Source organism: Mastacembelus armatus, chromosome 7 (assembly GCF_900324485.2).
Source record: "Mastacembelus armatus chromosome 7, fMasArm1.2, whole genome shotgun sequence".
NCBI lineage: Eukaryota > Metazoa > Chordata > Actinopteri > Synbranchiformes > Mastacembelidae > Mastacembelus > Mastacembelus armatus.
In genome coordinates, this window is record NC_046639.1 from 4,143,771 (window position 1) to 4,155,287 (window position 11,517).

The 11,517-nt window shown below is 38.1% G+C and overlaps 1 protein-coding gene across 1 annotated transcript; it reads left to right on the forward strand.

Moving 5' to 3' along the window:
- The first annotated feature begins 492 nt into the window (after positions 1 to 492).
- Positions 493 to 10,501, forward strand: pabpc1l (poly(A) binding protein, cytoplasmic 1-like). Its single transcript, XM_026332816.1, has 15 exons — positions 493 to 587; positions 2,690 to 2,894; positions 3,472 to 3,665; positions 3,843 to 3,958; positions 4,565 to 4,704; positions 5,125 to 5,219; positions 5,457 to 5,594; positions 6,496 to 6,591; positions 6,960 to 7,211; positions 8,088 to 8,175; positions 8,249 to 8,368; positions 8,463 to 8,599; positions 9,064 to 9,175; positions 9,279 to 9,409; positions 10,442 to 10,501. The coding sequence occupies exons 2-15, from the start codon at positions 2,699 to 2,701 to the stop codon at positions 10,499 to 10,501; spliced, it is 1,875 nt and encodes a 624-aa protein (XP_026188601.1). The 5' UTR covers positions 493 to 587; positions 2,690 to 2,698.
- Positions 10,502 to 11,517: the final 1,016 nt, after the last annotated feature.

Below are 11,517 nucleotides of genomic sequence, written 5' to 3' on the forward strand. Positions count from 1 at the left end.
TCTGTATATCAGGTATCTACTTGCTTTGTTTTTACTGACAAGTCTTATGGCTAAAATTTGCTTCTGTAACAGTCTATTACCCAGTGCACACACGTGGTTGTGAAAATTTAGATTAGCTCTAAAAAGCGATGATGAAATGGAGTTGATGGTTGGTGTAATTCTAGCTTTGTGTTTATGTATCTTAAAACCATACTAGTTTCACTATACATGTAAGAAATAGGAAAGTGTCAAAGACCATTCAGTGAAATAAAGTTTCGTTTAAGATAACAGTCTTCATTTTTCTTCCCAAGAATCATTTACGTGAGTTAGTCTTGTAAAAAAAAATAAATAAATAAAGAATGCTTAAAATCATTCTTTACCACCAGGGGGCGAAAGAAATCAAGCTAAACCTGATACTAGGACTAGCTTTAATCGCGGAGTGCCACGTAAGATGATCTGTCCGCAGCTTAATTGACATGCAGAAGCGCGGATGAGCACTGCAGGTGTTCCACGGCCATAATTAAACGAAAACAATCTCCCGCTCACGTTGGACACGCGTCGCTCTCAGTCACACATGAAAAGTCAGACGCCCTGGTCATTTAACATTTGTAAGTAAAGTTTCCTTGGTCGATTTTCTCCAATTTGCATGGAAGGAGGTTAGCTGGTTCACGTGTAGCGAATATGAGCTAGTTTCAATTTGCAGTGCTCAGTAAAACGGTGTAAATGTAGCTAATTTTAGCTACCTCTCCGCAGCTTTGGAAACTAACTGAGCCTATTAACGTAATTTTTTCAATCGCAGCAAATTAAGACTATTCAGTATATACAATATACTGAAAGTCAAATGTTAGTTTATATGAATGTTTTAGATTGCGGCACCGTTTTCACAGAATTTAAAATTAGCCTTGTCTTGGTTATCAGACATGGTTTAGACCGGTAAAAGCAGTGAAATCATGTTTTCACAAAATAAATTATCAGAAACTGTGTTAAACAGTTAAACTAACCTGTTAATCAGGTCAAGGTTTAAAAAACATTTTTTTGTTATGCCTGGTCTTTTGTACTCAAACTGGCAGAAAACACAGGAAACTCGCATTTTCCCTTTTTAACAATGTTAGGTTTTCACTAAAGTGGGTTTTAAACATTACGAACTTAACTCGGGCCCTTTAACAGCAATGGTCGTTCATTATTGTCAATTAAGTGTCCCTTAAATTTTCTTTTATTTCTAAAATAACTTCAATTATCTTTTCCCCTTACCTTTTATCTTGTAGCTTTTAATATATTAAAATTCTCCTAATTGTTTATACTCTTTATCAAGTCCACCTACACTGTGTCCTTTAATTCAGTTCAAAGAGGAAATGTGTCCAGGCTTTTGACTGGTTATGTAGCTCAATCTAATGCAGTCTAACAGTCTGAATTCCTCCTATTCAAAGAAGTGACAATATTCAGTTTTGTTGAAACATTTAGTGTTGATTCAAATACATGACAGTGGGGGGAGTTGCAGTTATTTAGATGAGAATGGGATTAACCTTACAAACCATATAAATGGTTAAAACGTAATATACATTTTGTGTCATGTCTTTGTAGTAGAATACACTGATTTAAACAATATGATCATGAGCACATTTTACACACTCAAAAATTACAGGTGCACAATTTCTCTGCAGTTAGTGTGTAAAGTAACTTGTGGTGCCAAGTATGGTGACCCAGCACGGAATTTGTGCTCTGCATTTAACCCATTCCAAAGTGCACACACACACGCCGTGAACACACACCCGGAGCAGTACTAACTTTAACGGCAAATTTATGCAAAGCCTGTTGATTGTAAAGGGAGAAATGTGCTAGTGTGGTCCAAAATACCATCCCTCCAGTATTTTTATCTATGCTATAAAGGTTATAATGTCAGTGAACTGTGGTGTGGTTGTATTGATTCTGTCATGTCAGATTGTTACCTCAAACTATTGGAAACTGTGTTGGGAATATTTATGTTTTTGACATTTAATACACTAAATGATTAAAGGTATAATTGGCAATTCTGGAAATCCAGTGGCTCAATTCTTAAAATAGACAGCCTAAGAAATCCCACCCTTTGCATGTGTTCTGCAATGGATCTTTCCAACAATACAGCAAGTTCTTTAGTCGCAGCTTTCTCAAATACAGCCTTTCATTTGTTCATGAAAGCTCCTTTAGTTACCTTTTTTGGCACAGCTTGCTAGCTTTAAAAACAGTGGTAAGACATTTGCCTGCGATGCCTTGTGAGAAACTCTTGGCTTGTGCATTAGCTTGTGCTAACTACTGGGGTCGCCAGTAGTTAGGCTGACAGGCAGCTAACTTTATTTGGGTCAAGTAAAATGATGGGTCAGGCTTTTTTGGTCCCTGCAGCCCTCACAAGTGATGGATTTATTTATTTATTTGTTGTCAGTGCATTTAATTTAGTATTTGATCGTGTGATTAAAGGGAAATTCAATAAAGGTAACAAAAAATGTTTCTGAAAGAAATCACCCACCCTACTTGGCAAAGACAAAGAAAGCAAAGAAAGTGGCATGTAAACCAATAATGTAAACTCTTGCTACAACCCTATCCTGAAATACTTCTTTTACTCAGAAATGGCCTCAAAAATGACTATAGAGCCAAATCAGTACTTGTCTATCAACAAAATGTTTTGACAAAAACATAATGCAATACTTATAAGTTGTTTTTTTTTTTCTTGAACTAGTTGTTACCCATGATGAACAGTGGTGGACCAGCATATCCCCTTGCCTCTTTGTATGTAGGGGATCTGCACCCTGATGTTACAGAGGCTATGCTCTACCAGAAATTTTCTGCTGCTGGACCAATCATGTCAATCCGTGTGTGCCGAGACATCATCACCCGCAGATCCCTGGGATATGCTTACATAAACTTTCAGCAACCAGCTGACGGTAAAGTACCCACTTTGGTCAGTTCTGCCGAAATCAGAAGAGATAGGTATATTTTATTCATCCCCCATTGGGTAAATTCAGATTGTCCAGCAGCTCTTACATTTAAATATACACAGAAATAACTCTATATACAATGAACAAGATTATAAAAAAAAGCACCCAGTCAATAACATATCAGCAGTTACTGTTAACTTCCATGAATTCAACTTTTCACTTCACTGAAGAAAATAGGAACTTCACATAAGTGCCGAGTTAACGTGAAGTATTTTGAGTTCCTTGCTGATGTGCTGTAATACATTAGACTAGCCACCGTTCAGCGTAGTGTCACCCAATATGGATCAATATCAATAAACCCAAACAACAAATGTAATGCATTTTGGGCTGCAACTATGAGTTATTTTATCTGCCATTTTATCTTTCAATAACCATTTGAACTGTCAAATCCTGGCAAATTTCATGTAGTGCTTGACTTTGGTAAAAGAAATTAGCACAGTAAATACAATGTGCTTTATAGAAAACAATCATATTGAAAACAGTCTTGCAAGATAAGGAGCTCAATAAAACATTTTTGTTTTAGCGGAGTGCGCCCTGGACACAATGAACTATGACATACTTAAGGGTCGGCCAATCCGAATAATGTGGTCTCAGCGGGACCCTGGACTCAGGAAATCTGGTGTGGGTAACATCTTTATCAAAAACATGGATGAATCTATTGACAACAAGGCACTGTACGATACCTTCTCAGCCTTTGGCAGTATTTTGTCCTGCAAGGTAAGTGACACATTTTGAAAAACAGTAACATGCTGCTCACATCAGCTATATTACACACATGTAATTATGATTATAGTAATATCACTGAGTTCAGCTAATATTTAAACCTCAAATTCAAGGAGCTTTCTTGCAACTTAAGCTTTGTAATTTGTGTCATTTAAGTCTTTATCTTTGTAGGTTGTTTGTGATGAAAAAGGATCCAAAGGCTATGGCTTTGTTCATTTTGAGACCCAGGAAGCTGCAAACCGGGCCATCGAGACTATGAATGGGATGCTGCTGAATGATAGGAAAGTGTGAGTGTACTAAATAAAAGGATGTGGTCAGTTTAGATTTTCAGACAATGGCAATATGCAACCTGAATATAAGTTGAGGCAAAAAATATCACAGAATTTATAATATCTAAATGTACTGTTAATGCTGATGACTTGTTAAAAGCTTTCAGACATTTTGCAGATGACTTTTTCGTGTGTTTTTTGCTTAGTCGAAAGACAGCTAGAAATCTGGAATCTGGCTATGTCCACCCAAAGGCCTATTTCCTGGGAGAAAATTGTCAGTTGTCCCTGCTTAGGTCAGTGAATAGGTAGGATGTATTTCTAGGTTTGTTGACTCTTTATTGTAATTTTAGGACTAAATAGGTAATGGTGTTGCACAAAGGCCATCAGGATACTATTATGTCCAAACAGTGTAGTTTTTTTTTTTTTTTTTTTATTCATGGTGGAAATAAAAGGAGTGCTTTTTGTCTTTAAATGTTGATACTGTGTAAACAACATTTACTGGAATATTTATTTGTTTTAAGACAAAAAAAATCACAATGTGGAAAGTAAAGATTGCAACTAACTTACCTTTTTTATCCCTTCATTTTTTTTCCCCCTGTTTTATGGTTTGGACTCTGCTTGTAGGTTTGTTGGTCACTTCAAGTCCCGCAAGGAAAGAGAGGTGGAGTTTGGTACCAAAGCTATGAAGTTCACAAATGTCTACATCAAGAACTTTGGTGAAGACTACACTGATGAGAAACTGAAGGAAGTCTTCTCTGCATTTGGTCAGAAAGCACAAATTGTATTATACTACTCAGTGGTGCTAAGTACTGTAAATGGAATAAATGGATTGTAGCTATAGACCAGAGGTGGGCACTGAGGGCCACAGTCCTGCTTGTTTTTCAACTATCCCTGCCTTACCAATGCTGATTACCGGGGTCAGGTGTGTTCTGCCAATCAGAAACTGGAAGGTACCAATTCATTTTGTCTTCCCCCACTTCCAACCATGTCTGAGATGGTATGTTCCAGCTTGTGATTGGCTGAACACACCTGATCCAGGTAATCAGCAGTGGGTAGTGTAGGGATAGTTGCAAAACAACCAGGACAGTGGCCCACGAGGAACATGGACTGCCCACCCCTGCTATAGACGAAGCATTAAATTAATATACATCTTTTTCATGTCTTATTCTGGGTTGTGGTCTCAGGGAGGACTCTCAGTGTGCGGGTAATGAAGGACGAGAGGGGTCGTTCACGAGGATTTGGATTTGTCAACTATGCCAACCATGAAGATGCTCAGAAGGTAATACATGCCAAGTGTCCATGTCCACTAAGACTGTATACCTGCCAGCAGTACCAGTGCATTGCAGTCGCATTAGGGCTGGGATTGCAGCGTAGTTTAACAAAAATGGAAGTAGTTTAGTGGGCTTGTTACTAATGGAAAATAAGATTGATTCACTGTTATTTAATGTGTAAACTACCTTCAGTTGCAGGATATTCGTGTAATGGTAACAAGTCTGGCGCTCCTCTTGTTTAACAGGCAGTTGACGAAATGAATGGAAAAGAGATCAATGGCAAAATCATCTATGTAGGGCGGGCTCAGAAGCGCCTGGAACGCCAGGGAGAGCTCAAACGCAAGTTTGACCAGATCAAACAGGACCGCATCCAGCGCTATCAGGTACTGCTGCGTTGTGTGTTGTACTAATGTCTATTATTTGTGTTATGACTTTTATGGTTAATGTTGTTGTATTTATCTTGTAAGAGTTGATATGGTAAATGTTATGACAGGCCTTACCTATCAACAGTAATTCAGCTGGGTACACATGCTCTTTGACAGCAGTGTACTGGTAACAATTGACTTGAACTGAATACACACACATAGTGTGTATGGATTTAAGTATTCACCTCATACTAGGAGGAAATAGCCTGGTTCAGTCCAAATATATCAAAAGTTATACTTTTGTGAGGCACTGTCTTAATTCTTTCTAAGGTGAAAAAAAAAAAACCCTGGGACATGTGTATATTTGTTTGTCTTGATTTTGACTTGTGAGCAATTGTACCAACTTCTGTGAGATAAAGATGAACTGAATTTCTGTGCTGTATGTGATGTGCAGATGATTGAAATCGAAGGAGCCATGAATGGGAATTGTGGGCAGTCCTTAAAGAGCTGTGGTGGTTTGCTCTTCTCATGTCACATCCGGATAGTCTTGAGCTAGTTTTGCAGATTGAAAACACTGGGCTCATTCATTTCTGTACAATTAATATGATGTGCTACTCAGAGGCAGCCAGCTTGTAAAAGATGCTCCTTTAAATGTTGCTTCCCAATTGACAAAGTCCAGTTGCACAAAAGATTTTACCTAATACTGGGATGTAAAATTGCACTGTTTTTAAAAAGAAATACTTTTAGCTGACTGAATTTCTCTTCAAGCTGAACTCCATTCCAGGTCAGCTGCATCAGATGCTGCAAAATGTAGACTTCAGTTTGGTACTCTGAACTTTTTATGTTGATCTCACAGATCAGCTTGACAGGCAGGGTTGGGTTGTGTTAACTTAACATTTTTCACTTTTGCTATTTCCAGGGGGTGAATCTGTATGTGAAGAACCTGGACGATAGCATAGATGACGACAGACTTCGGAAAGAGTTTGCCCCTTATGGCACCATCACTAGTGCAAAGGTATTGTAGCAAGACATCTTGGGCCGTCTTCAGTGATTTTTTTATTTTTATTTTTTTTTTCCTAGCTATTATAAGAGCGATGATTTTCTTTTATGGTGTACATTTTGTGTATGTGTTCTGAGTAAATGCATGTATCAGTCTGTACGTTTTTGATTTATTGAACTGATCTAATAATAGAGGCTGTGCTTGTACAAAATCTGCCACCTAATCACCACAGAAATGGCAACATCGAGGGTGGGTGTGGAGCCTTGTAAAAATGACTTCAGCTAAAAAGTGCAGCCTTTTGCGATGATTATTTTGGTTTAACTTCAGTTTAATGCCAGGTATCTTCAGGTAGCTGTGAACTTCAGCTTCTTTGTTTCCTGTAGGTGATGACAGATGGCTCCCAAAGCAAAGGCTTTGGCTTTGTCTGTTTCTCTTCACCTGAGGAAGCAACAAAAGCAGTAACTGAAATGAACGGGAGAATTGTTGCAACCAAGCCGCTGTACGTGGCTCTGGCTCAGCGGAGGGAAGAGCGCAAAGCAATCCTTACTAACAAATACATGCAGAGACTTGCTACCCTGAGGACCATGACCAGTCCCATCATTGACTCGTACCAGCAGGCTGGATACTACATGACTGTGCCACAGGTACAGATGTTTGAATGATGGCAGGAGAGTAATGTTATTTTGTTTTAGTGTGTTAACATTTTCAATGAGTTTTTGATTGTGTTCTCATCACTGTCTGCAAAGTAAAAAAAAAAAAAAAAAAGTTTGGTCAGTTGCATCCTTACTTCTTAATTTACACTGTATTATAAATAGGTGTGAAGTTTAAACCTGTTCAGCACCTATTCTTTTTTTTTTTTTTAATAATTTAAACCTTATATTTTAGGTGGTTAAAAATGTCATTGACATATCAAAGTGTTAGAGTAGTAAACTTAAATAAAATGTTGCCACATCCAGACCCTTTTTAAGAAATTCAGCGTTTAGATTAGCAGTGTCTGTTTTACCTTGTGCTGATTGTTACTGTCAGCTGATTTTATTTGAAAAAAAAAGAAAGGCAGCTCATAACAGTTGTCTCTAGCTAATTAACTTCAGGATTCATTTATTATTGGATGAAATGCTGTCAAACCATGACATTATTTTCTACTTAATTCTATTTTCAATAATCTAAAATTAGTTGGCGGACTTGATGAAAAGATGCATTTGTAACAACAAAATGATAGATCCTTAATTATCATGTCATTTGTTGACAGGCTGTAGGCTCCAAAAGGTTAATGTTATGTCTTTAAAGAAAGAGAAGATATTTGTTCCCTCCTACATGTTTGCCTTTGCTGCCACATCTTTTTTTATGGCCACCAGTACACCTGAAAAGAAAACTGAAGATTCCTTTTGTATAAAGTCTTTCTGCTGTTAAATAACTTTGCTTTTTGTATGAACACACCAAAGTTTTGTGTAATTCAGTGCTTGACCTACAATTTGATGCTATGCACTTTTAAACTAATACTTTTCTTATAGCCGCCCACTCGCTCTTTCTACAACCACAATGCAGTGAGCAACATGAGACCCATTCCTCCTTGGACAGGGCAACCACCGAGAACACAGGGTAAATGGATAGTTTGTTATTGCGACCGCCATCCGTTTCTGTGTTTATAGTATGTTTTGTCTTCCTGTTTTAGGTCCATACTCGACCCAGTTCATTGGTAGTTCTGTTCCCCGACGTGGATCAACGAGCATCGCTACAGTCAGACAGGCTTCTACCCAGGCTCCACGTGTCATCAGTTCTACACACAAGACAAGTGTGCAACTTGAACTATAACAGAATGTTTTACTCTTCTAAAATATGTTGTTTAATAAATGTTAGTATCCAACAAGTGTAATGTCTATGTTTAGATAACATTGGGACCCAGACTGTAGGAGGACGTACTGACATGCCAGTTGTAAACAGAAGCAGCCAGTACAAATACTCCTCTGCAGTGAGGAACCCTCAGCAGGTCGTTTCTGTACCAGCACCCCTGACAAGACTACAGGTACTGTAAACAAAATGGGGACCTATTGCTCAGTAGGATCACTAGTGTTCAGTGACTCCACAGGAAAAATTGTAAGCTGAGAAAAATAAATAAAATAAATTTGACCTAAACTGGAAGCTTATGGGCTTACAGCCATTATTTCTTTGGGTTCAGGGAGCCCAAAGAATCTATTTTCAGCACAATGACTCTCAATGGTTTTACTCTTTTAAGGGGCATATGGGAAAAACAGTATGAGTGTTGCAATGAAATTTGGCCTTGTGACTGAATATTGGATTGCAAATAGACGAAATTCAGATATAGTTCTGGCTACAGCTGAGGAAATGAGGCACAAGTTCACGATGAACAGAATCAGTTTCCTTTTTTACTGGAATTGATGTAATAATTCATCAGTAGCTCGTCAAAGTACATTTAAGAATTTTCAGGTCATAGAGCACATAATTAGCGTCATTACTCAATGTCTTTAGGTTCAGGTTCCTGCTCACGTGAAGGAGCCACCCGTGCATGCTCAAGGTCAAGAGCCACTCACTGCCTCAATGCTGGCTGCAGCTCCACTAATGGATCAGAAACAACTCCTCGGTGGGCTATCATTCAATTCTCTCTTCACTGCTTTGATTTTTCTTGTGTAGGTTGTGCAACTTGTGTATTTACGGTTGGTGATCCTGTCTCTTCTGTGCCACAGGTGAGCGACTGTACCCCCTAATTCATGCCCTTCACCCAAACTTAGCTGGAAAAATTACTGGGATGCTGCTGGAGATTGACAATTCGGAGCTGCTGCACATGTTGGAGTCACCTGAGTCCCTGAATGCTAAGGTAAAATTCCTCCTCTTTTCTTTGATTAAAGGGGTTCTAATGTGTAAACAAATCAAATGAGATTTTTTCATATCAGGTTTTGGGCCAATTACTCATGTGGTCCTGTATGTGATTGTCTCATCTGACTATAACTCTCGTAACAAAGCTATTTCTAAGGAAATTGCGTGATTTGATTGAGGCACATTCGTTGTTCTTGCACACACAAGCAGAGTTGGTGCTTAACAAGATATTTTAGGGCGTATAAACACTAATTGTGATTTTTAGTTTTATTTTTTTTGTCAGCTTTTATAAAACATGATGTACTCCATTTAAAATTAGGTATTTTGTAAAACATTTAACTGAATCTTTATACAGTATAAAACAGAACTGGTCCAATCCTGGCCAGTTAAGTTTTGTTTTAGCCAAATCCCAAGGAGGAAGCAAAAGCATTTGAAAACCTTGATTTGTGATGACAGATGAGACCTTTCTAGGCATATATGATATAAGTTTGTTACAACTTAAGAGAGATGTTCTGCTATTGCTCCCAGATAATTGTTTTTAGCTGCTCTTTGCTCCAGGGGTTTCATTGCTCCACTTTAAAATATTCCAGAGGTGTTTGGTTCGGTCAAGTCAGAGCACATACCTGGTAATGTCATGGTTTGCACTTTTCTCTTTTTAAAGAACTCTTTTTGCGACTTTTACAACATGTTTAGGATTATTGTCATGTTGCAGTGTTGCCCTCGTAGCTTGCTTGTTGGGACTGGGAGTCATCTTTTTATTTAGTATCTGGGGCCTCCTGCAGCCCCAGCACACTCCCCTGATGCAGGCTGTTCCTTTTGTCCTACCACTTTAAAAAAGCTCTATATCCCAGTTTTGTGAATAACAGGTTTTCTTTGTAGAGGTTGACATGATCCAAAGATCATTCTTTAACATTGTCATAAGAAAAGCCTTGCTTTGAAAAGCAAGTGCTTATATTAAGTAGCCTACTCATGTTCTTGTGTCCTCATTTGGGGAATGGGGAAATTTGACAGTCTGTTTTTCTTTTTTGGTCAGGTGGATGAGGCCATTGCTGTTTTGCAGGCACACCAGGCGAAACAACGCACTAAGAAGTGAAGAGCCTTTTCCGGTAATCAGGACATTTGTCTTCCTGTTAGGGACCTTGTCCTTCATGGCACATGCAATATTTACGGTTTACAGTTATTCCAACTTAATATTTTTTGTATTATTCTTACTTAACTCTGACCACAATTTTACTGAATATCAGGTGTAGGGGTTTTTATAATGTTCTCGGTACACACCTCCAAACTCTCCAGTGCCAAATGGTCCTGAGGATATTTGCAGTTACTGCATTTGGTTAAAGGAGGCAATTCTTGCTTTTTGCTTTGGAATTCAATTTGATGTTATTACTGAGCAAAATAGCAGGAAGAGCTTAAGTTCTTTGGTTGCTATAAAATTTCATCTTTGATGTTTCGTAATTTGGTACGAAATAATCCTGTCCCAGAAAGTGTACAGAGTTGCAGAAATTAACACAAAGTACTAAATCATATTATTTTTTTTTTATTTTACAGATGTCAATGAAGTTCTTGAGGAGAAAAAAAAAATGAGCACAGAGTACAATTTTGAAAAAAAGTGGGGGGAAAAAAGAAAAAATTGAAATCTAGATGAAACTGTCTAGATTTGTAAAGTTAAAGGTATTTTGTTGTTGCAAGACCTTTTTTGTTAGATAAAGTTTACAGTATATGCATTAAACCTGCCTGGTGTCATTTGTTAGAAAGTCAACACAGCCAGTGTATCTACATCAGTTTAGAGACCTTGAGGATTGTTCCCATTTGGGGTGGTCTGAACCTTTAGAAAGGCTCAGCAAAGCTGCTTTGAGCTGCTCTTCATCTTTTGAATTTGTTTTAAAATGCTGTTTAAAAACTGTTAGAGAACGCGTTCATATGTCGCACTGTAAGTTTTAGAGTGCAGCATTGTGGTGAGATTTTACTATTATCAGAGGAGGCTGAAGAGTATTTTATTTTTCAGAAGAAGGTTATTTAGACACACTGCCCCAACCCTGCTAAGAGTGGGGTGCCTGAGGGTATCTCCCATGCAGTTGACTAAATGTACAGCACAAGTAAAGGGGAGTA